We start from the raw sequence: 25,592 nt of genomic DNA, 5'->3' as shown, positions 1-25,592 counted from the left end.
TACTACGTTTTAATTAACCAGTATGCTCTAACCATGGTTAACCCCTGACTAATTTAACAGGTTTGTATAAGTCTTTCTGGTTGCTTGCGAATCCTTTGTGAACGTCTTAATTCCACTTGTGGTGGATTCTCAGATTCATTCGCACTTGATATTGGAGTAGTCTCTGATGTTGGTTTTACTCTGTCCCGCTGTGGCCTGGCAGTGCCAGTGTCCACTGGCACCTTATAAGCTGTGCTGGGTCCTGGAACAGCCTCCTCTACTGCCCTTTGTTCCATCTGAGGCAGTTCCCCCTGCTGCCGGCTGAAAAGCTGATCCACATGCCGACAAACCCCTCGACCATTCCCTAGTAACACAGAGTACGACACAGGTCCTGTAATGTCCTGGATTAGTCCTGGTATCCATTTAGGTCCAAAGCCGAAGTTCCGAGTGTACACAGAGTCCCCTATGGCGAAATGGCGAGCTTTAGTATGTTTGTCATGGTACGCTTTTTGGTTTGTTTGTTTTGTCTTCTTCCATGTACGTATCCAGCATGTGCAGTGCTCTCTCTTAAACAAGATAGTTAAAGGAGCTAAGTAACGTAAACATGGTACCATCTAGATAGGAACAAAACAATAGCTACTGATCAGAAACTGGTAGCTGCAGTATAAATGCACCAAAAGATACATCCGTGTGTGCTTGCTGAGAAATGTAAAACACTAAAGCAGCAATGCTCTGTCGCTTACCCCAATTGATTTCACCCTATTTGTATATTTAGGTTGAACTACATTCAAGGGGAAAATTACCATACTAATCCAGCAACACTAACCCAGCAGTCCGCTGTTGGTAGTCCAATTGTTTTTCTAATACCTATGATACAGACCTCAAATAACTGTAGTGTCTAAAATGCTAATAATGGTACACATCGCTGTTAATATTAATTAATGTGTCTAATCCAGGGTGTTTTAGGAACTGGAACAAGAGTTCAACCGGGAGTCATACCAACTAATTTGATCTCTACTGCAAAGTAGTTTTAGATTTGTTTAGCTTATTGGATGAAAAGGTGTCAATATTACAACCCATCTGTAAAATTCCACCAACTCTGTGCCTACCTCTCCAGAAACTCCCCACTATCAAGTCCTGCAGGAATTACATCTTCCTCCAACTCAACAGCGGGAAGACCAAAGCCATCCTCTTCAGTCCCCACCACAAGCCCCACTCCCATGCAACTGACTTAGAGTAAACACAGAGCATAGACATTCTCCCCTTCTTAAACTTAGAATTCACCTTCCCGATCCCGCCCCCCACCCACCACCACCACAAAAAAAAGGTGCATGGAAGAAGCCCAGGTTAATGATGCTTATGCAAAATCAATTTCAATCTTAATGATCTAGCTTTTTCCAGACACAGCAAATTATTAAATGGAAGGCGATTGCTATGTTATTGTAAGAGGAGAAACTATTAATTTACTAATCCGTTCAAGAAAATATCATCAACAGTAACAGCTGTAGTTAAGGAAATATTGGTTGTTGAAATCACCCTTGTACTGTTACATGTTAATTAAAAGAAAGAAAGACTTGCATTTATATAGCGCCTTTCATGACCACCGGACGTCCCAAAGCGCTTTACAGCCAATGAAGTAGTTTTGAAGTGTTGTAATATAGGAAATGTGGCAGCCAAACAATGTGTATACTTTTTTTTAAGTATATTGTTTGTCTATGGAGGAGTGGTCAGAGCAAAAAGTAGTCCTCCTAGACTTTTCAATGCCCTTAGGAAATCATCAGTTATTACAACGACCCTCATACAGTTAGTTATATGCTAATTAACTGGAGCAGCTCAATATATTTGATTTCTCGTTTCTTGTGCTATTAATGCAGGTGTTCCAGGAGGTGCAGCAGGTACAGTATTTGTTCTTGGTTTCATATTACATTACCTAGAAATTATGATATTGATCAGCTATCACCATTTCAAAAAATATTTGTTCTTTTATTTGTGATAGTAATAATTGTAACTCCTGGTCTGGTAATTCAGGTGGTCCAGGGGCAGCAACAGGTATATGCCTGGAGTTATACCAGGTCATTTGGTCTCTAGTCAAAGAACTTTTCAATTTGTTGAGAAGTCACAGGAACGATGGGCTAGTTGGTCTCCTTCTATGGTTTGATTTTATGGCCCTGAAATTCCTGGGCCTGGAGAAGACGAAAAGCCTGATATCAGTTGGGTAGGGGAGGGACGAAATTTGGGGTAGAACTTGATTATGTCAGGATTCCACCCCTTTTTCCCTGGCCTTTTAAATTACAGTGAGAGGTGTGGGTGGAACATCCCTCCCCACCAGCCATGTGAAGGGGACATGTCAGAGCAGTTCCCAGGATAGCCCAGGAATTTCAGGAATTACACCCTTGAAAGGCCTGAGCAGCACTCGCACCGGGGAATAGTTGCCGTGAGCCCCTTTGTGACCTTCTAAAAGGCCTCAAACCTTACCCAAATGAAGGTACTTAATACCCTTCAGGATCGATTGCCTTGTTTAATGGCAAAAATGGGTCTTTCAAGAGACTGCAAAAAGTTAAATTTTTTCTTACTCCATTGACACTCAGGGGACCTCAGGCAGAGCAGCTATAAGCCACTTCACCTTGCAAAGGTAGATTGGGATCCAGCTTGCTGATGTTGCCTTGCAAGTGCCAGTGGCCCACGCCACCCGGGATTTGGAGTGGGGTCTCCGGCCTGAGGCTAGGGCTGGGGGGTGCTGCCCCACTATAATGAAGCAGACCCCCCCAGGAATTTGGGGCTTACAATTCCATTAAGTAGTAAATGGAAAGATGAGTAGATTTCATTATTGTTGCTTTTTTGAATTCAGTCTGTGCATGTCCATTCTTTAAAATGAAGCCTGCAACAGGATTGCAAATTTTTGGTGTCTTGACATCTACACGTTGTTTCTATGATATTTGGACAGATTTACTGAAAACATAGAAGATAGGAGCAGGAGTAGGCCATTCGGCCCCTCGAGCCTGCTCTGCCATTTAATGAGATCATGGCTGATCATCCAAATTCACTACCCTGTCCCTGCTTTCTCCGCATATCCCTTGATCCCTTTAGCTTTAAGAAATATATCTAACTCCTTCTTGAATATATTTAATGAATTGGCCTCCACTGCCTTCTGTGGTAGAGAATTCCACAGGTTCACCACTCTCTGGGTGAAGAAATTCCTCCTCATCTCAGTCCTAAATGGCTTACCCCTTATCCTTAGACTGTGACTCCAGGTTCTGGACTCCCCTGCCATCGGGAACATCCTTCCTGCATCTAGTCTGTCTAGTCCTGTTAGAATTTTATAAGTTTCAATGAGATCCCCTCTCATTCTTCTGAACTCCAGCGAATATAAGCCCAATCGACCCAATCTCTCCTCATACATCATTCCTGCCATCCCAGGTATCAGTCTGGTGAATCTTCGCTGCACTCCCTCCATGGCAAGAACATCCTTCCTCAGATAAGGCGACCAAAACTGCACACAGTACTCAAGGTGTGGTCTCACCAAGGCCCTGTACAACTGCAGCAAGACATCCTTGCTCCTGTACTCGAATCCTCTCGCTATGAAGGCCAACATACCATTTGCCTTCTTAACCGCCTGCTGCACCTGCATGCTTACCTTCAGCGACTGGTGCACAAGGACACCCAGGTCTCGTTGCACTTCCCCTTCTCCCAATCTATTGCCGTTCAGATAATAATCTGCCTTCCTGTTTTTGCCACCAAAGTGGATAACCTCGCATTTATCCACATTATACTGCATCTGCCCAATCACCCAACCTGTCCAAATCATGCTGGAGTTTCTCGGCATCCTCCTCACAGCACACACGCCCACCCAACTTTATGTCGTCTGCAAACTTGGAGATATTACATCTAGTTCCCTCGTCTAGACCATTAATATATATTGTGAATAGCTGGGGTCCTAGTACCGATCCCTGCAGTACCCCACTAGTCACTGCCTGCCACTCGGAAAAAGACCCATTTATTCCAACTCTTTGCTTCCTGTCTGCCAATCAGTTCTCTATCCAAGTCAGTACCTTACCCCCAATCCCATGTGCTTTAACTTTGCACGCTAATCTCTTATGCAGGACCTTATCGAAAGCCTTCTGAAAGTCCAAATACACCACATTCACTGGTTCTCCCTTATCTATTCTACCAGTTACATCCTCAAAAAAATTCCAGTAGATTAGTTAAACACGATTTACCTTTTGTAAATCCATGTTGACTTTGTCTGATCCTGTCACTGTTTTCCAAGTGCTCTGCTATTACATCTTTTATAATGGACTCTAGCATTATCCCCACTACCGATGTCAGGCTTACCGGTCTATAATTCCCTGTTTTCTCTCTACCACCTTTCTTAAATAGTGGGGGTACATTAGCTACCCTCCAATCCATGGGAGTGTATAGAATTTTGGAAGATCACCAGCAATGCATCTACTATTTCTAGGGCCACTTCCTTAAGTACCCTAGGATGTAGATTATCAGGCCCTGGGGATTTATCGGCCTTCAATCCCATCAATTTCCCCAACACCATTTCCCTACAAACACTGATTTCATTCAGTTCCTCCCTCTCATTCGACCCTATGTTCCCTGACATCTCTGGGAGGTTATTTGTGTCCTCCTTTGTGAAGACAGAACCAAAGTATGTATTTAATTGGTCTGCCGTTTCTTTGTTCCCCATTATAAATTCCCCTGATTCTGATTGCAAGGGACCTACGCTTGACTTCACCAATCTTTTTCTCTTCACATATCTATAGAAGCTTTTACAGTCAGTTTTTATGTTCCCTGCAAGCTTACTCTCATATTCTATTTTCCCCCTCTTAATTAATCCCTTTATCCTCCTGTGCTGAATCCTAAACTGCTCCCAATCCTCAGGTTTGCTGCTTTTTCTGGCCAATTTATATGTCCTCTCTTTGGATCTTATGCTATCCCTAATTTCCCTTGTTAGTCACCTTTTTTGTTTTATTATTATGCCAAACAGGGATGAACAAATTCTGGAGTTTATCCATGCGATCTTTAAATGTTTGCCATTGACTATCCACCGTCAACCCTTTAAGTAACGTTCCCCAATCCATCATAGCCAACTCGCGCCTCATACCATCATAGTTCCCTTTATTTAAATTCAGGACCCGAGTCTCTGAGTCAACTACTTCTCTCTCCATCTTAATGAAGAATTCCATCATATTATGATCGCTCCTCCCCAAGGGGCCTCGCACAAGATTGCCAATTAATCCTTTCTTATTACATAATACCCAGTCTAAGATGGCCTGATTTCTAGTTGGTTCCTCGACATATTGGTCCAGGAAACCATCCCGTATACACTCTAGGAATTCCTCCTCCACAGCATTGTTACTAATTTGGTTAGCCCAATCTATATGTAGATTAAAGTCACCCATAATAACGGCTGTGCCCTTATTGCACGCGTCTCTAATTTCCCGTTTAATGCCATCCCCAACCTCAGCATTACTGTTTGGGGGTCTGTATACAACTCCCACTAACGTTTTCTGCCCCTTGGTATTTCTCAGCTGCACCCATACAGATTCCACATCGTCAGAGCTAATATCCTTCCTTACACAAGATTATGATCACTGAAGAAACAACTGTTGATTGATATGTATTCAACACTTAGTGATATCCATCGGCCACTATTTATTAGATCGGATTAATTTACACTGACGATGAATATTTCACGAATATAATTTTCAGGAATGATATGCTATTGATCTTCATTACGTTGCTGTTCATTGCCACATAGCTGCCACATTACAATAAACTATCATTACAGGTGGAGCCGCTGGAGGTAAACATGGCGGTGGGGGGGGGGGGGGAAGGGGAATGATTTTCAATCCATTTCTCTGCTTAAAAAAGTCAACTGTGCACTCAGTTATGCACGCCCTGATCCAATTATCCACTTGTCTCTAACTCAGATTCATCTGAAGACTGCATTTTGCTTTAACTATTCTTATATATCGTGTCATATATATTAAGTATGCTTCTAATACTTATCTATAATCTATCTATCTATAATTACATAATGATGGGTAGGCTTGGGTGAGCAACATATCTATTTATGTGAATAACTGGCACCAAGTTATTTTACTTATGTACATAACTGGAATAGGTAGAGGACACAGTATTTAGTTATGTATTAAATTATTATTTTTTTGTTTTTTATCAATACCATGGAGATTCACGAATTAATAAATATTTCAGAAATGGGCTTTCTGTAGAATGCTGTTGATATTTATAATATTACATTTTGTTCTACTCTAAACATAGCTTATCTCTGCTCTGTCATAATTTGTCAATCCTCTGTCATTGCAGGTGGATACGCAGCAGCTAAAGCTGCTAAATATGGAGGTAAATCATTCTACTTCTGTCATAAAATTCAATCAGTACTTTGTATTACTAAGGATAGCATAAAGTCGCCTGCATTTTAAAGGGGGAGAAATTTTACTGTAACGTACAGAATGTAAAACAACTAAGCTAATCACGTAAAGAATAAACCTCAAGGACAATCACGAAAGTTCTCCCATGACAGTAAATTTTGTATAAATATTAAATTTGAAAGAGAAAAATGGATTAATGTTTTGGATAGAACCCAGATTTATTCTGATGAAATATTATCCTATCTTTTTCTTTCATATCTATTTCAGATGCTGGCTGCCCTACTAAGCATTTTCAGCATCTTCTGCTTTATTTCAAATTTCCAATATTTGCAGTTTTTCTTTATATATTACTGAATAAGTATTACTTTTCTCACTGTTATTGTGTACTTAACAGTGAAATTCAGTATTTTTAAGAAGACAATCCTCTTGGCATGTTGGCTACACAGAGCTGCAGTGTGAGAAACTGCTGCTTGGCAACCAGGTCGTGTTTCAATAAAGTAACTGTATCCAGTGACTGGGTACAGAGAGGGAATTACTGTAGTAGTGGAAATCTAGAGTTTGTCAAGTATATGGAGAGAATGTAAAAAATGTAATTAATCCAGCAGGAATATTTCTCCTAGACTATGGTAAAAGAATGGAACTATATGCTTTGTAACTTGTCAATGCATTAATGAAACATCTCAGGGGAAAAAGTTGGAGAGATCCTGTGACAGATAAAATTGTAGAGTAACATGGATAGGACTTGATGGGGAAACTGGTGAATGTGTAATGGGTATAAAATGGAAGTTTTACTGGAAGAATGGTAAACCTACAATGGAGGCATGAGGTATGAAGAAATGGCTTTTAATGCAAAATAACATTGCCTAAAAAAGCTTAATTTTAAACAATTGTAGTATTACAAGTCTAATTGTGACCATAGTAATTATGGTATGTTCCTTTATAAGTAAATAAGAATAAAAGAAATAGGAGCAGGAGTAGACCATTTGGCCCTTCGAGCCTGCTCCGCCATTCAATAAGATCATGGTTGATCTACCCCATCTCCACTTTCCTGCACTATCCCCATATCCCTTGATTCCCTTAATATTCAAAAATCTATCGATCTCTGTCTTGAATATACTCAATGACTGAGCCTCCACAGCCCTCAGAGGTAGAGAATTCCAAAGATTCACCACCCTCTGAGTGAAGAAATTTCTCCTCATCTCAGTCCTAAATGGCCGACCCCTTATTCTGAGACTGTGACTCCTGGTTCGAGACTCCCCAGCCAGGGGAAACATCTTCCCTGCATCTACCCTATCAAGCCCTGTAAGAATTTTGTATGTTTCAATGAGATCACCTCTCATTCTAATAAATTCTAGAGAATATAGACCTAGTCTACTCAATCTGTCCTCATAGGACAATCCCCCTATCTGAGGAACCATTCTGGTGAACCTTAGGTAAGGAGACCAAAACTGTACACAGTACTCCAGGTGTGGTCTCACCAGGGCCCTATATCATTGCAGTAAGACGTCTTTACTCTTATACTCAAATCCTCTTGTAATAAAGGCCAACATACCATTTGCTTTCCTAATTGCTTGCTGTACCTGCATGTTAACTTTCAGTGATTCGTGTACAAGGACACCCAGGTCCCTCTGAACACCAACATTTTCCAATCTCTCACCATTAAAAAATACTCTGCTTTTCTATTATACGTACCATAACTTCACATTTCTCCACATTTTTTCCATTTGCCATATACTTGCCACTCACTTAGCCTGTCTATATCCCCTTGAAGCCTCCTTGCATCCTCCTCACAACTTATATTCCCACCCAGCTTTGTACCATCAGCAAACTTGAATATATTACATTTGGTCCACTCATCCAAATCATTGATGTAGATTGTGAATAGCTGAGGCCCAAGCACTGATCCTTGCAGTACCCCACTAGTTACAGCCTGCCAACCCAAAAATGACCTGTTTATTCCTACTCTCTGTTTTCTGTCTGTTAACCAATCCTCAATCCATGCTAGTATATTACCCCCAATCCCATGAGCCATAATTTTGTTTAATAACCTCTTGTGTGGCATCTTATCGAATGCCTTCTGAAAATCCAAATACACCACATCCACTGATTCCCCCTTATCTATTCTGCTAGTTACAACCTCAAAAAACTCTAACAGATTTGTCAAACACGATTTCCCTTTCATAAATCCATGTTGATTCTGCCCAATCCTATTATTATTTTCTAAGTGCCCTGATACCACGTCCTTAATAATAGATACTAGCATTTTCCCTACTACTGATGTCAGGCTAACTGGTCTGTAGTTCCCCGTTTTCTCTCTCCCTCCTTTCTTAAATAGTGGGGTTACATTTGCTACCTTCCAATCCGCAAGAACCGTTCCAGAATCTAAGGAATTTTGGAAAATGACAACCAATGCATCTACTATCTCTATAGCCAACTCTTTCATAACCCTAGTATGTAGGCCATCAGGTCATGGGGATTTATCAGCTTTCAGTCCCATTAATTTCTCCAGTACTACTTTTTACTAATATTAATTTCTTTCAGTTCCTCATTCAGCCTTAGAGCCCTGGTACTTCACTATTTCTGGGACGTTTTTTGCGTCTTCCATGAAGATAGACACAAAGGGCCCGATTTTAACAGCCCTGAGGAGGCGGGTTTGGAGGTGGGTCGGCAGCGAAAATCGGAAAAAATGGCTTCAGCCACCCAACCCGCCTCCATCTCACCCCCACGCAATTTTCGTGAGTGTCGAGTCAGCCACTCCCAAACTGACCCAACGGGAACCTGTGGGACAGGTAGTTAAGGCAGTTAAGAGCCTGTTAACTGCCTTGCTAATCCTATTTTTATAGTGGTTTCCCATTTTCGTGCTTCTAGCTCCTGTTTCCCGTCTTGTGAGAAACACGCTAGCTGCAAGGAGACAAGTTTCTCATGGACATGATTTGTAGTCATTGGTGCAGCACTTTAAAAGCGCTCCTGTAACATGGCTGACATTCAAATGCAACAACTTTGTTGTTGGAGGTTTGGGATAAGATTTTGCAAATCTACTGACCTTGTGACTGTTCAAGCTGACACCCATCTGCAGTGTTATCTGATTGGAATAATTTCAGGCCACTTCGCGTGTGCGCTTGCAAGTTTCTTGCCTCAACTGAAATCTATAGCAATGGGATGGGAACCATTTACATCTTCTCATTCTGGTCATCAGATTCATAGGAAGAGCAGCCGCATCAGCACCACAACCAGCCACAACAGCAGCATCAGGAGCGCCAACCTCCTCCTCACCCACCTGATGCTGCACTGGACACGGCATCAGCCCTTGACAAAATTGCTGGCCGGGAGACCAGTGATGGCATCATCATGGCCAGATTTTCTTCACTTAATGCTGTAAACCCTGGCTGCCACATGATGCGCCAGGCTGACACCATCCCACACCAGCACCGTGAAGCATCCACTTAATGTCCAAGCCATTCCATGCACACACATCACTATAGCAGGGTGGGGAGTTATGACTGAACAATCACTGGAACTCAGTAAGACATTTCTCAATGTGCGCTCAGAGCTGTCCTATAAGGGGCAATTTTGGAAAGAGATATTACACTGTATGACAACACATTACCAGAAACTTCACATGGACATTGGCTAAACCTCTCAAGTGCCTACCCTTGTGTGTTAGTTGGTATGCTTGTAGTAGGATGAGGGTGAGTGTGAGAGGTGACTAGTGAGATGGGGAAGTGATAATGTAGATAGAGAGGGTTGAGTGGCGGTTCAAGGTAAGTTGGTGTCCTGGGGAGGTCTCTTCCACCCTTGGAAGGGAAGAGAACCTCCCTCCATGCTGTGACTCCCTCCATATGCTTATGGAGGGAGTCATTGGAGAGCCTGGGTGCAAGTGTTTACCTTTATGCAGTGATTGTCAGTGTTTGCAGCACCTCAATGCTGTCAAACACTGACAGATCAACTGTCAAAATAAAATTGTGCATGGTCCCTTTAAGGAAACTGGCAGATGACATGTCATCAAATGGCCTCATCAGACCCACTTCCTGTTAATTGGCCGGTAAGCCCGCAGGCAAGGCCAATCAAGGGAAAATCATGTCAGCAGAACGGAAGCAGCTGGGGGCGGGACCGGAACCCGGAAACAAGCTGACCCAACTCCAGAATTAAATTCGCAGCCAAAGTATTTGTTTAATTTCTCTGCCATTTCCTTATTCCCCATTATAATTTCTCCTGTCTCAGCCTGTAAGGGACCCACATTTACTTTCGCTAATCTTTCCTTTTTACATACCTATAGAAACTTTTACCGTCTGTTTTTATGTCTCTTGCTAGTTTACTCTCATATTCTATTTTCCCTTTCTTTGTCAATTTCTTGGTCCTCCTTTGCTGAATTCTAAAATCCTCCCAATCCTCAAGCTTACTACTCTTTTGGGCAGCATTATAAGCCTCTTCTTTGTTCTAATACTATCTTTAACTTCTCTTGTTAGCCACGGTTGGATCACTTTTCCTGTGGTGTTTTTGTGCCTTAAAGGAATGTATATTTGTTGTAAATTATGTATTAATTCTTTAAATGCTAGCCATTGCTTGTTCACTGTCATATCTTTTAATGTAATTTCCCAATCTACCTTAACCAACTCGCCCCTCGTACCTACGTAGTTTGCTTTCGGCAATTGAATGCTAATGAATGGTACATTGTTAATTTTTCATTTGCATCTCTGCTGTACAAATAGAATATTCCCACTATCCATTATCCCTTCATTCTTTCAACGTCTGCCTAAGTGAGATATCAGTGGGAGGAGAAGGAAATCCATGAGCTGGCGGGATGTTTATGGAACATTGTCATTTCTTGAGTACATTACGGTTGCCGTGCAATTTGTAGTTCCCGAGCCTTTGCATGTAAACTCTCATTCTGCTACTGCACCTCAAATTTTGCTTCTCTTGATAAAAATAGTACAATTCCATTGCTGACACCAGCAAAAATATTCTTTGATTGCATTTCATTCCATTCCTTCATGATTTAGTCATATTTAAAAACATTTTTTATGAAAGTTTTTTATTTCTAAAAGTTATTTTCCTCTTTCTGATTGTCATTGGCATAGAATTCTGGTTTTGGAACATTTTTTTATCTTCTGCATTAGGTATATGGTACATGCAATGGCTGTGATTAGTCAAAACCTCCCCATAGGTCAATGACTGGGTTCAAAAATTTCACATCTTGCTTTGGCTCTTTCAGCTGACACACAGCCCTGTGTTACCTCCCATTAGCTCATAGGTTTCTGAAGTAGATAGCCTGTTTTAAATACTCCAATAAATATGTGGTGAATGCTTAGAACACTGGAAAGTAAATTGTAATAAACAGTAGTATAGTTTCATCTTCTACATGCCAGGAAGCCCCCACAATCTGGGTTACCTAAAACTCACAGAACAAACAATGGACCTCAGACAGAGAATTAAGTATGGGAGATAAAAGCTATTTACGAAAGTCATCTTCCTATGAGGAAATGGTCGAGTCAGATTTTGGGTTGATTCTTAAAATCAGTGTAAAGGTGTACAGTTCCTTGGGGACTCCAACAATAACCAACAGTTGCCCAAAGCTTTAGTGCCAGAAGACAATTTTTGTCCCAAAGTACCTATAAGATTCATTCCTCCTCTGAGCAAAACTCAACTTGTATTTGATTCAGGGCAACTTGGACCTCTATATTAACCTTGGTTGAGACTTCAACAGCCCATAGCACCCTGGTGCTAACTAGCTGTCTGTTGGCATCAGGATAATAAGTTTTATCTTTTTATAATGTCATAAGACTGTAATGCTTTATTTGTATTCAGTGCTCTCTTGGGGTCAATCCTCCAGTATTCAATATTCAGGAAAGACAGGCAAAAAGGAAAAGGAGGTGGGGTAGCATTGCTGGTTAAGGAGGAGATTAACACAATAGTAAAAAAGGATATTAGCTCTGATGATGTGGAATCTGTATGGATAGAGCTGAGAAATACCATGGCGCAGAAAACGTTAGTGGGAGTTGTATACAGACCCCCAAACAGTAATGCTGATGTTGGGGATGGCATTAAATGGGAAATTAGAGAAATAAGGGCACAGCAGTTATCATGGGTGACTTTAATCTACATATAGATTGGGCTAACCAAATTGGTAACAATACTGTGGAGGAGGAATTCCTGGAGTGTATACGGCTCGTGGACCAATATGTCGAGGAACCAACTAGAGTTCAGGCCATCTTAGACTGGGTATTATGCAATGAGAAAGGATTAATTAGCAATCTTGTGCGAGGCCCCTTGGGGCGGAGCGATTATAATATGATCGAATTCTTCATTAAGATGGAGAGTGAAGTATTTGGCTCAGAGACTAGGGTCCTGAATTTAAATAAAGGAAACTACGATGGTATGAGGCGCGAGTTGGCTAGGATGGATTGGGGAATGTTACTTAAAGGGTTGACGGTGGTTAGGCAATGGCAAACATTTAAAGATCACATGGATGAACTACAGAATTGGTTATAAAAATAAAACAAAAAAGGTGACTCAACCATGGCTAACAACGGAAATTAGGGATAGCATAAGATCCAAGGAGAGGACATATAAATTAGCCAGAAAAAGCAGCAAACCTGAGGATTGGGAGCAGTTTAGGATTCAGCAAAGGAGGACAAAGGGATTAATTAACAGGGGGAAAATAGAGCATGAGAGTAAGCTTGCAGGGAACATAAAAACTGACTGTAAAAGCTTCTATAGGTAGGTGAAGAGAAAAAGATTGGTGAAGTCAAGCGTAGGTCCCTTGCAGTCAGAATCAGGGGAATTTATAATGGGGAACAAAGAAATGGCAGACCAATTAAATACATACTTTGGTTCTGTCTGCACAAAGGAGGACACAAATAACCTCCCAGAGATGTCGGGGAACATAGGGTCTAATGAGAGGAAGGAACTGAATGAAATCAGTGTTTGTAGGGAAATGGTGTTAGGGAAATTGATGGGATTGAAGGCCGATAAATCCCCAGGGCCTGATAATCTACATCCTAGGGTACTTAAGGAAGTGGCCCTAGAACTAGTAGATGCATTGCTGGTCAGCTTCCAAAATTCTATAGACTCTGGAACAGTTCCCATGGATTGGAGGGTAGCTAATGTTACCCCACTATTCAAAAAAGGTGGTAGAGAGAAAACGGGGAATTATAGACCGGTAAGCCTGACATTGGTAGTGGGGAAAATGCTAGAGTCTATTATGAAAGATGTAATAGCAGAGCACTTGGAAAACAGTGACAGGATTGGACAAAGTCAACATGGATTTACAAAAGGTAAATCGTGCTTGACTAATCTACTGGAATTTTTTGAGGATGTAACTGGTAGAACAGATAAGGGAGAACCAGTGGATGTGGTGTATTTCGACTTTCAGAAGACTTTTGATAAGGTCCCGCATAAGAGATTAGCGTGTAAAGTTAAAGCACATGGGATTGGGGGTAAGGTACTGACTTGGATAGAGAACTGGTTGGCAGACAGGAAGCAAAGAGTTGGAATAAACGGGTCTTTTTCCGAGTGGCAGGCAGGGTACCGCAGAGATCGGTGCTAGGACCCCAGCTATTCACTATATATTAATGATCTAGATGAGGGAACTAGATGTAATATCTCCAAGTTTGCAGATGACACAAAGCTGGGTGGGCGTGTGTGCTGTGAGAAGGATGCCGAGAAACTCCAGTTTGATTTGGACAGGTTGGGTGATTGGGCAGATGCATGGCAGATGCAGTATAATGTGGATAAATGCAAGGTTATCCACTTTGGTGACAAAAACAGGAAGGCAGATTATTATCTGAATGGCAATAGATTGGGAGAAGGGGAAGTGCAACAAGACCTGGGTGTCATTGTGCACCAGTTGCTGAAGGTAAGCATGCAGGTGCAGCAGGCGGTTAAGAAGGCAAATGGTATGTTGGCCTTAATAGCGAGAGGATTCGAGTACAGGAGCAAGGATGTCTTGCTGCAGTTGTACAGGGCCTTGGTGAGACCACACCTTGAGTATTGTGTGCAGTTTTGGTTGCCTTATCTGAGGAAGGATGTTCTTGCCATGGAGGGATTGCAGCGAAGATTCACCAAACTGATACCTGGGATGGCAGGAATGACGTATGAGGAGAGATTGGGTCGATTGGGCTTATATTCGCTGGAGTTTAGAAAAATGAGAGGGGATCGCATTGAAACTTATAAAATTCTAACAGGACTAGACAAACTAGATGCAGGAAGGATGTTCCCGATAGCGGGGTGTCAGAACCAGGGGTCACAGTCTAAAGATAAGGGGTAAGCCATTTAAGACAGAGATGTGGAATGCTCGATGACAAAAGGCAGTTGAGGCCAATTCATTAAATATATTCAAGAAGGAGTCAGATATATTTGTTAAGGCTAAAGGGATCAAGGAATATGGGGAGAAAGCAGGGACAGGGTACTGAATTTGGATGATCAGCCATGATCTCATTAAATGGCGGAGCAGGCTCGAGGGGCCGAATGGCCTACTCCTGCTCCTATCTTCTATGTTTCTATGTTTAAGGCTATTGCCCACATCTGGCAGGAAATTAATTTGGAAAATTTCTGGTGGTTTCCAGGTCCGTGAAAGATGGCTGAAAATATATACCATCTATACATGTAGTAACAGCTAACTGAAACCTAAACCTTGTTCATCACAAATTTGTGTTTGGCCGACTTGAACCCACAATGTGCTCCAGACTTCAAAAACTTCTCACTCTGCTGTGTTCGCAGAGTAATCCTAAGAGTGCATCTAAGCGTTATGCATAAAGCTGGATTTGAGTTTCATTTTCTTTAGTAAAACGGAGTACAGAAGTTTTAATCGCTGCACCCTAGTCCCTGTCCTGAAAGAATACATCACCTTATTGATGTTTTTAGAGCCATAGCTTTTGTGTGAAGGGGTTTGTGCAGTCCAGATAGTTCCTTTGTTTGGTAACAAATATATACATAAACAAATGCCAAACAATGTATGGCGAACTGAATAGCAGATTTACATCTTCCATCTAAGGTCTTTCCTTCATTACAATTCACCAGGATGCACAAAGGTAGCTCTATTCATGGTATGGCCCTTTCTTAAGCCTATACACAAAGGAGTTCTCTTACCTCATCTTCAGGGAGTAATTTGAATCCCATCATGAAACAACGGTGCTATGGTGTAGTATTGATTCAAGCTAGTCTCAATTTGATTGAGTCTCACAACATAATTTCTCAGCTACTTTTGGTGTAATGCATCTGAATATGTGTGTTCAATTAATGAGAACAAAATGTCTCTATTCATTGTGAAAACATGCTAGTTTTTGGAAAGTATTTCAACCTCCCAAATCTAAGCACACTCTTGCTTACCTGTCTGTTACGCTCTGATCTGCAGTGCTTTCAGAACATTTTACTTTCATCTCAACACCTCAATTTGTTTCTCTCTGTTGCTACTTCATTGAAAAGAACTGATGTACAAATAAAGAATAAGACCTAACATGTAGTGGTAATGCAGAGTGGATGGGAGGAAATGTGCTACTATGTGTATAGCTATTAAGAGGCACGAACACTTAAACAAACAGACTGGCAAAATGGGTGGCATACAAAAAAGACTCCCACAGTAACTCTGATGGAAGTCTGCTGGAATAGCTGCAAAATTACTGGGACCTAGATATGCAGGTTCCCAGTCTTGCAAAGAAATTCCTGCTAGGCCTTGTAAGAGACAAAGAGCATCTGCCCTTCCCTACAAGGCTACTGATGCAGAAGGAGAAGGCCCAGGATGGAGCAAAGGGTGGGGACTACAGAAGACCAAAGTTCCCACATTCCAGAAATCAGTTGGGACTCGGCAAATAATTAGCGCAGGCATGCCTGGTGAGGACTGGGAAGGGTTGAAATGGGGCCAAACTGGCAGTCCAGGCCTGGGTCGCAGCTTAGACTCCCCCAAAGAGGAGGATCAAATTAATTTTTTTAATATTTTAAAATGGCCCTCTTAGAAAGTGGACTGTAGGGGCCAACTTCTTTTAGTTTCTGCAGGAGGGCCCAATACCCCCTGATCAGCCACATATACCACAGTATGTGCCAAAGGCTTTGTTTCTGGTCCGTGACCCTGAAAACTTCAGGGAGAGTCAGCAGTGGATCCTGTGGCTGGATGCATCCTTGCACTTATACCAGGATGTGACCTCCTGTGGATTTTCAGGGGCGGGTTACGTAGGCCAGGGGGGCGGGGGACAGAGTTTAGGATGGGAAACTCGGAAGTCCGCATGCTGTGGAGTGTTAACTCCATAGCGTGCATCTTTTGTCAACGACAGGTTCCCCACCTGGAAATCACCACTCAGCCTCATCAATGACAACATTCACAGCAATCAGAACACGGCCCTCCCCCACTATGCAATGGGGCGCTGCCGCTAACCTCCAGCTGAATTTCGCGGGAGGCGTTAGAGGCACCGCGCCCGAGCGCTAGGTGCTTTGCGCCCGTTAGGGGCGCTAACTGGAGGCGCAAAGCAACCATAATTTTCCCCACATAAGTATTCATGAATGGGGTTTGAACCTTTATCATAACTTCTCACTCCTTTCTAAAATTAGTGTTGAGTAGTATTGTTTAGAAATTAATGCATTTAGATTCACATAACCTATCCAAAAATAGAAGAATAAAACAGCTTGTAATCTGTCTCTTCTCATGAATGCTCTTTACTTATCTTTAAATTATTATTTGAGATGGATATCCTATAGTAGTGGTTTTTAGAATTTTAATTTTATTGATATACCACCTTATCTCAACCAGAGAACATCCAAATGTGCTTTACAACAATTACTTACTTTTTGAAGTGTCATCACTGTTATTATATAGGCAACCACAGCAGCCAATTGGCAATATAAAAAGGTCCTACTACAGCAAATGCAGTAAATGGTAAGGACACCAGAAGAGCTCCTCACTCTTCTTTGGATAGTACCATAGCAGCTTATATATCCACATGAACAGGCAGATTGGGCCTCAGGTTACCATCTCATTCATGGGGTATGTAAGTTGTGAGAAAGATGCAAGGAGGCTTCAAGGGGATATAGACAGGCTAAGTGAGTGAGCAAGAACATGGCAAATGGAATATAATGTGAAGTTATCCACTTTGGTAAGAAAAGCAGAGGCTGCAAACTTAATTGAGGAGGCAGGATGGGGGTGGTACAGCTGGTTTCCGGTTTCCAGGTTCCGGTCCCACTCCCAGCTGCATCCACTCTGGAGACATGATTTTACCTTGATTGGCCTTGTTAAGCCCCGGCCAATTAACAGGAAGCCGGTCTGATGACGTCATTTGATGATGCGGCATCGGCCGGTTTCCTTAAAGGGACCACGTCCACATGGAGTTTGACAGCTGTTCTGTCAGTGTTTGACAGCATTGAAGTGCTGCAAACACTGACAAGCACTGCACAAAGGTGAATGTAAGCACCCAGGCTCTCCCATGACTCCCTCCATATGCCACCTCCACCCAACCCTCTCTATCTACTTTATCACTTCCCCATCTCACTAGCCACCCCTCACACTCACCCTCATCCTACTGCAAGCATACCAACTAACAACACACAAGGTTAGGCACTGGAGAGGTTTAGCCAATGTCCATGTGAAGTTTCTGGTAATGTGTTGTCATACAGTGAAATCTCTTTTTCAAAAAGTGCCCCTTATTGGACAGATCTGAGCGAACCTTGAGAAATGTCTTACTGAATTCCAGTAATTGTTCAGTCATATCTTCTCCCGCCCCCCCCCCCCCCCGCTATAGTACTGAGCGTGCATAGAATGACTTGGACATTAAAGGGATGCTTCACAGTGCTGGTGTGGGATGGTATCAACCTGGCGCACCATGTGGCAGCCAGGGTTTACAGCGTCAAGTGAAGAAAATCTGGCCATGGTGATGCCATCGCTGGCCTCCCGGCCAGCAAATGTGTCAGGGGTTGATGCCCTGTGTCCAGTGCAGCATCAGGTGATGGCGGAGAAGGTTGGTGATGTTGGTGTTATTACTGATTGTGGAAGGATTCGGAGGACCAAGGTCTGATTGTTTCATTGGCTCCGATGTTGCTGGAATAGATGGCAGCTGCAGTTGAGATGACAGAAGCGATCTGTCACTGGTGAGAGAGATTCTCCCAATGAGGTGGCACTGGACATACAGTTGGATCGAAAAACCTGTAAGCTAAAGAAATCTCTATATGTATTAAAAATGCAGTAACCAACATGTTCTATGCTTAGACTCACTATCTGCAACATGGCATCCTTGACACCACTTCTGCAGCTGTCAGCTTTTCACAAACATCAGAGCAGACTCAAAACACGCCAGGTTGAGCTGGCGTGTTCCCCGAACAGTGGGTAACATGTGGGGGAGAAGGTAAAGTTAGAAGTAAGACTCAAAATACTCTTAAATTGGCTCTTAGGAAGCCATTTAAGTAGGTGAATTGTATCCCCTGCATCTTGGTGTCGGGTCAGTTCTGCACTGACAGACCTGACAGCTGAGAGACTCGCGTGGAGGTGGGTTGACAGCGGGTTCCCTACCCACTGTCAATCTTTGCGATATTGACAGCAGACCTGCCTCCAAACCCGCCCCCTCAGCGTGATTAAATTTGCGGCCAGAGTATTTTTTAAATGGTGACAGAGTAGATGCAGGGAGGATGTTTTCGCTGGCTGGGGAGTCTAGAACCAGGGCTCACAGTCTCAGAATAAGGGTTTGGCCATTTAGGACTGAGATGAGGAGAAATTTCTTCACTCAGAGGGTGGTGAATCTTTGGAATTCTCTACCCCAGAGGGCTGTGGATACTGAGTTGTTGAGTATATTCAAAGCTGAGATGGATAGATTTTTGAATATTAAGGGAATCAAGGGATATGGGGATAGTGTAGGAAAGTGGAGATGAGATAGAAAATCAGCCATGATCTTATTGAATGGTGGAGCAGGCTTGAGGGGCCAAATGGCCTTCTCCTGCTCCTAGTTCTTACGTTCAAAAGATGGCACCTCCGACAATGCAGCACTTCCTCCATACTACAAGGAAGAATAATTGTGAGGGAGAATAACAGTTTGACTTAAGTGTTTAAGTGAATGTCTAGAAATAAAAAATCAGCATGATTGCTGAGTTCATATTATTTCACTACCAGCCATTATTGGTCAAAAAATCCCTAATTTGGACTATTTTTGTAAAGATGTGATTCTCTATTCCTAATTATTCAATTCTTGTGATCACAATGTAGGTGTTGGAGTGGGTGTGCAGCCTGGCGTTGGAGTAGGTGTGCAGCCTGGCGTTGGAGTAGGTGTGCAGCCTGGCGTTGGAGTAGGTGTGCAGCCTGGCATCGGAGTAGGTAATTTACCGTCTCTGAAAGACATTTTCCTTCATTATACTCTTTGTAACCTGTATAAGTCTACCTCCTACCAATTCTGTGGAAATGGTGGTATCACAGCACACAGTGAAATAAATAACTACAAATCGCTGCATTCTTGAAGGATGCAGTAAGGGAAGGTTGCTGGATTGCTGTTCGATAGAACATCTATCCATTAATGTCCTGAATGACTGGGGTTTCCACTTCTGTGTCGCCAGCCTGGGATATTCCTGTCCATTAAAATGAATCGGGTGAAAATCATAGGTAGTTGAGGACACAACCAGAAAAACTCGGGAAAGCAGGACTGGTAATATCAGGTATAGTGGGACTTGGAATTATCAGTGCTTAAATAACAGTGCATGGGTGCATTAAAAACAATGGATTCAAGTTTTCTGCAGTCCAGTGAGACAGACACCTTATCAATCCCTGAAGCTCCCTTGAGTGGAGAAAATTTAAATCTGTTGATTCGACTCACTGCAACCAAAAGATCCCCATTTACAGTTGTTTGTAGCTGGTTTTTCTCAATTAAATTACTAAGATTTTTTTTCCAAACCGCTTGTAATTAAATTCTAACTAAAGCAATTGAGACTAGTCTGTTTTGTACATAAGGCATGCACCAGCTTTGACTTGTTGCTTGGATCCCAAAACAACCAGAGCAGCAGTGGAAGCATTCGTGAGATGCTCCAACTATAATTTGATCTGCATGATTGAGGTTGCCACATTTTCCATGAGCACAGCTCTCTTGTATGGGAGACTGCAGTACACAAAACCATTCCCCCTTATTTGCAAGGGCTCAAACAGTGAATGGAATGTATCTGGAGTTGACTCCATCCCAAATCACAGGGATAGGGTAATTTAAGTAGTCTGGGGAAGCAATAGATTCTTAATGAAGTTAGAAACATTTTTCCTTGCCACAGGGGCATAATGTTAGGGTTTATGAGGTAATCAATCCTCTCTCGGATCAATTATCTTTCCTCCTCCAGATATTTGGGGCTTTCTTAGCACCAGTATGGAACCCACACGTGTTGTCAGTAGGAGTAACTTCTTTTTGCATTAACAAGGTTGTGCTGGTTGGAATTCCCTAGGTAGTTTGGGAAGACCCTCAGGTATGCCCCCAAATTTTGGACTTTAGTGGAATCAAGGGATAAGAGGATCGGGCGGGAAAGATGAGTTGAGGTCGAGGATCAGCCATGAACTTATTGAATGGCGGACAAGCTCGATGGGCCATTTGGCCTACTCCTGCTCCTATTTCTTATGTTCAAGATAGAGATTGATAGATTTTTGGATACTAAGGCAATCAAAAGATTTGGGGATAGTGTGGAAAGGCAGAGTTGACGTAGAAGATCAGCCATGATCTTATTGAATGACGGAGCAGGCTCGAAGGGACGAATGACCTACTCCTGCTCCTATTTCTTATGTTCTTAGGTTCTTAAATCTAGGTGCAGGCATGGGGCGGGGCGGGGGGTTGCAGGGTGGGGATGGTGGTGGGGGCAGGCAGAACAATACCATGCTCTGTCCACCAATCAGGATTTCTAATGGAACACTACTGTGGTGGAAACCCAGTGGATCCAGCTTCTGCCCAAATTCCTGCTTCCCCATAGGCAATCAGCCCAAGTTGTACCCTCCCCTTTGTCTGGAATTTTGGCCCCTTTGTCTTTTGTGGGTCTTTAACACTTTCTTCTGGTATGTTACAATACCTGGGCCTGGAGTTTCCTCTGTTGGCGCAAACCAGAATTTAGACCTAAAAATGCGCCCAATGTCTTTTTGTTAATGTCAAGTTTCGACCAAGTATCTTCACAATTTCATTACAATATGCCTGAACTTAGTTTATGCTGATTTACGCACATTTTATCAGGGCCCAAGGAAAGCAGGAAAGCGGAAAATCCACACAGTGGCCAGAATTTTATCTTGGAGACAGGTAGGGAGCAGAGGGGCTGGAATGCGGACAGGAAATCTGGGAGAACGGGTTTCCCTCAGGCCCTGCCGAATTTAACAGCAGGGCCTGATTTAATTTTTTTATGTTTCCCGCCCGCAACCAGGCAGATTGAGAAGCTGGCAAGCTATCGGGTGGGTAGGCCTGGAGAGCAGAGAGGAGGCAGGGCAGGATCATTGGAGGGTGTCGGAGCCTGGGATTGTCCGAGAGGGTCGGGGCCAGGATTGTCGGAGGGGGTGGGGCCAGGATCGTCAGAGTGGATGGGGGCTAGGATCGTGGCAGGAGGTGGGGTCGGAAGGCCGGATGAGGGGGGGGGGGTTGGAGATCGGGGGTGGTCAGAGATTGTTCCAAGGGGGGGATCGGAGGCCTCGGGGTGGGAGGGGTGGTTGCGGGATCGGAGGCCTCGGGGGGAGAGGGGGATCGGAGGCCTCGGGAGGGGAGATCGGAGGCCTCGGAGAGATCAGAGGCATTGAGGAGGAGATCGGAGGCAGGGGGGGAGATCGGGGGAGATCAAAAGGTGTGACCAATTGCGGGGTGTCGGTGAGGCAGGAACGCTGGGAAACTTGGCCGCCCACAGTTAAATTCAAAATGGAGCTTCAAAATGAGGCACACATTCTCATTATAGTATTTCAAGTGAAAACCCACCTCCTGGGAATGAGTTGGCTGCCCACCCCCCGTCCTGCCTCCGTTAAAACTGGAAGTGGGAGGGTTAGAGTCGGGATTTAGATTTTTAACACTTTAACCTCCCACCCAACCCAACCCACCCGTTTTTGGGGGTTAAAATTCCCCCCCCCCCCATATAATTCTTCTTTAATTATGAAAATTTAAGTTTCAACTCATTTAATCATTAATAATGCACAACATATTTAAAACCCTACAATCAGGGAAGCTTTTCAATTTTTAATCTGACTTATACTTCTACCAGAAAAATGCATTAAAAGAGAGAGAAAATGAAGAGCAGGTCTCAGGAGAAATGTTAAAGAACACTCAAAAATTGGTAATAAAACACCAGAAGAATTTCTTTCTTTCCTTCTGCGCCTGAAATAGTCGGTCGCTATGTGAAGAGACCTTCCAAACAAACTCATTTGGAGGATACTCGCATTTGGAAGTTGGGGGCATGGCCAGTTTTGTGGGCAGAGATTAGTACGGGCAGAGGGTTTGATGGACGGTCGAAAAGATCAAGGACACTTGGGCGTATTGTAGTTACGGGCAAGGTTTATTAGATGTATAGCATGTTCATCAGTCATTTGTATAACTACAGTCCCCACCGTTTATAGCAGGTGTGTTCATGCGAATGCGATTTGCCCACTATACACAATGGCCGATATAATGTCTGACAGACTTTATGGCAGGTGAGCACCCAAAATAATGCCAATGTCACCACTTTTAGTAAGATGTTCTTGCAACTGTAAGGAAGATTGACAAATTCTATGGGTCAGCAGAAAATATCATGAAGCGTGTGAGCAACTTTGACTCGAAAGCCACTTTTAAGTGCTTGTAAAACATAGAAAATACATTTAGGCCAGCAAAAAGCCCCGGCAGTTTTTATATCATTTTTTTAAAGATCCTCTTTGGGATTAAAACTAAAGCATTCTTGTATTTTTTTCATAAGCCCAGCCAATGTGATCATGAATGTCTTTAGAAATTATATTTAAAAAGATGTTGATTCAAATATATTACAACAGTTCTGCAGGGCGTATGACTAAATTTATATCTTTTTTCATTCGTATAATCATCAGTTTCTCTTATAATGACAATTAAAGTGGCGGTTGCTGCCTACAAACTGCCCTAGTCAATTTCAAAGTTTATGAACCGCTGCCGCGCGTTTGTAATTGTCTTTCCGAAATTGGGAGAATCAAATACATTAAAACAGTGATACAGGGTGAATGGAAGTTGATCGGAGGTGACCCCGAGCAGATACTTGAAGTGCCTGAAATATCCGGCCCGTTTAATAAACATTTTTATATTGGTGGACAAATATGTGAATAGGAATGAGATTGATGATTACAAGGATTAGTACAGATAGTTATAGTCCAATGTTTGTGGAACGTGGAATGCTACGGCTATGGAAATGTTATGCCAAGAAGGCAACAGCATAGATTTTACGATCGATGTTCTTTTAACACAAAGTGCTGATTTAAAATAATACCAATTAGAAAATGTAGGCTAGCATGTCTGCTGTAAAATGCAGGATACGAGTCACCACGCATTCTTGGGTTTTGCTGCATTTATCTTTTGAACAGGGAGAGGATTTACAAAAATTCTATCCATGATAGAACAGATTGTGTGTGGTCCATGAAAGGAATGAGCTTGTTGGGCTTGAATGGCTGTTCCACATTGTGTTTTTCATAGTCCCATGTTTTACAGGATTTATAGGGTAAATTCAGCAGTTATATGCCCCTAACGGGTGCTGCACTGAAAGGGAGTACAAGTTGGAGATGGATGCACACTATAGTGGCAGTTCTGCAATCCACACTCCCATTGAGCACAGCTCTCCACTGAATTTACCTTTATATGTCATCCTACAAGTCTTTGTAATGAAGCTCAGATCAGATTAAAACACGACAATTACCACATAACAACAAAGCATTGTGCTTTGTAACGATGTAGGAGGATTTCATTACCAAATGAATAGATAGAGCATCTGGAAATGGACCTTTGCAGCAGACCCCGACACTGCTGCAAGATTCAGTATTAATGATAAATGATGGCATAGTGGTTAGCACTGTTGCCTCACAGCGCCAGGGACCCGGGTTCGAATCCAGCCTCGGGCGACTGTCTGTGTGGAGTTTGCACATTCTCCCCGTGTTTGCGTGGGTTTACTCCGGGTGCTCCGGTCTCCTCCCACAGTCCAAAGATGTGCGGGTTAGGTTGATTGGCTATGATAAATTGACCCTTAGTGTTAGGGGGATTAAATACGTGGGGTTACAGGGATAGGGTGGGATATGTGTTGGTGTAGGGGTTACGGGGATCGGGTGGGATATGTGTCGGTGCAGGCTCGATGGGCCGAAATGGCCTCTATCTGCACTGTGTGGTTTCTGTGATTTCTGTGATAGAAAGATGTGTATGCAAATAAATCCTTAAATGGCAGTTTTCAACACTATCTCATAGATTATATTAGTTATGGTTGAATAACTTAGGAAAAAAAACTAGATCCAAAGCATTATAGTTAGATTAGATAGGGTTACATTGGGTTAAGCAAAATCTGGTTAAACTTAATTTGGTTTGTTTAGATTCAATTTAATATGCTAAAATAAGATTACATCTAATTATGTGAGATTACTTAACTTTGACACAGGTGAATTTAGGTAAAGGAGCAATAATGCAATGGGTGTCGTCAGACACTGGCCTCCTGTGTTACTGACCGAAATTTTAATTTGGTGGGGGTGGGGGCGGATCTGGAAAGCAGCCAGGAAACTTGGGAGAATGGGTTTCCCGCAGGCCCTGCTGAATTTAATGGCAAGGCCTGATTAGCATTTCAAAGCACTGTTTCCTGCTCGCAGATGGGGAGGCTGGCTGGCTGCGGGTGGATAGGCCTGTGGCACCAGGTCGCAGAAAGGAGGGAGGGAGAGAACGGAGGTTGGGGAATCGGAGGCTGGAGGAGGATCAGGGCCAGAGAAGGGAGGCCAGTGAGTGATCGGGGGTGGAGGAGGATCGGGGGCTGGAGGGTAGGCTGGAGAGTGATCGGGGCCAGATTTATCAGGCCAGTACCTCCAAAGTAACTTTTTTTGTCCCTCTTCTCCATCAATATTGCAATGGAGATGGCCTCAATACTAGCAATAGTTTAAAACAAAACACAGGCCCAAAAGTTTGGCATCATGTTATGAATAGTAGTAGATAATTCATTAGTTTTTGAATAATTTCATTGTCTGCAGGACTTCTGATTTGTTTCGGTGCCTACTTAATAGGCTAGCTGCTTATTTCCGCCTATTTCTACCTCCGTAACATCGCCCGACTCCGCCCTGCCTCAGCTCATCTG

At 42.9% G+C, this 25,592-nt stretch overlaps 1 protein-coding gene across 16 annotated transcripts in view; it reads left to right on the top strand.

Moving 5' to 3' along the window:
• Positions 1–25,592, top strand: part of LOC147102129 (uncharacterized) — a 330,921-nt gene that overhangs the window by 269,747 nt on the left and 35,582 nt on the right. For 15 of the 16 annotated variants that reach the window (XM_085964374.1, XM_085964369.1, XM_085964366.1 and 12 more), the window contains 3 exons: positions 1,854–1,874; positions 6,316–6,351; positions 19,555–19,662. In XM_085964374.1, coding sequence (XP_085820500.1) covers positions 1,854–1,874; positions 6,316–6,351; positions 19,555–19,662 — 165 coding nt within the window. The remainder of the gene's footprint in view (positions 1–1,853; positions 1,875–6,315; positions 6,352–19,554; positions 19,663–25,592) is intronic. The other variant, XM_085964358.1, reaches the window with a different exon arrangement.

The sequence above is a fragment of the Somniosus microcephalus genome, chromosome 22 (genome assembly GCF_052327205.1).
Source record: "Somniosus microcephalus isolate GS21.2 chromosome 22, FLI_Smic_1.0, whole genome shotgun sequence".
In the NCBI taxonomy this organism is placed as follows: Eukaryota; Metazoa; Chordata; class Chondrichthyes; order Squaliformes; family Somniosidae; genus Somniosus; species Somniosus microcephalus.
This window is presented reverse-complemented; position numbering and strand designations above follow the sequence as displayed.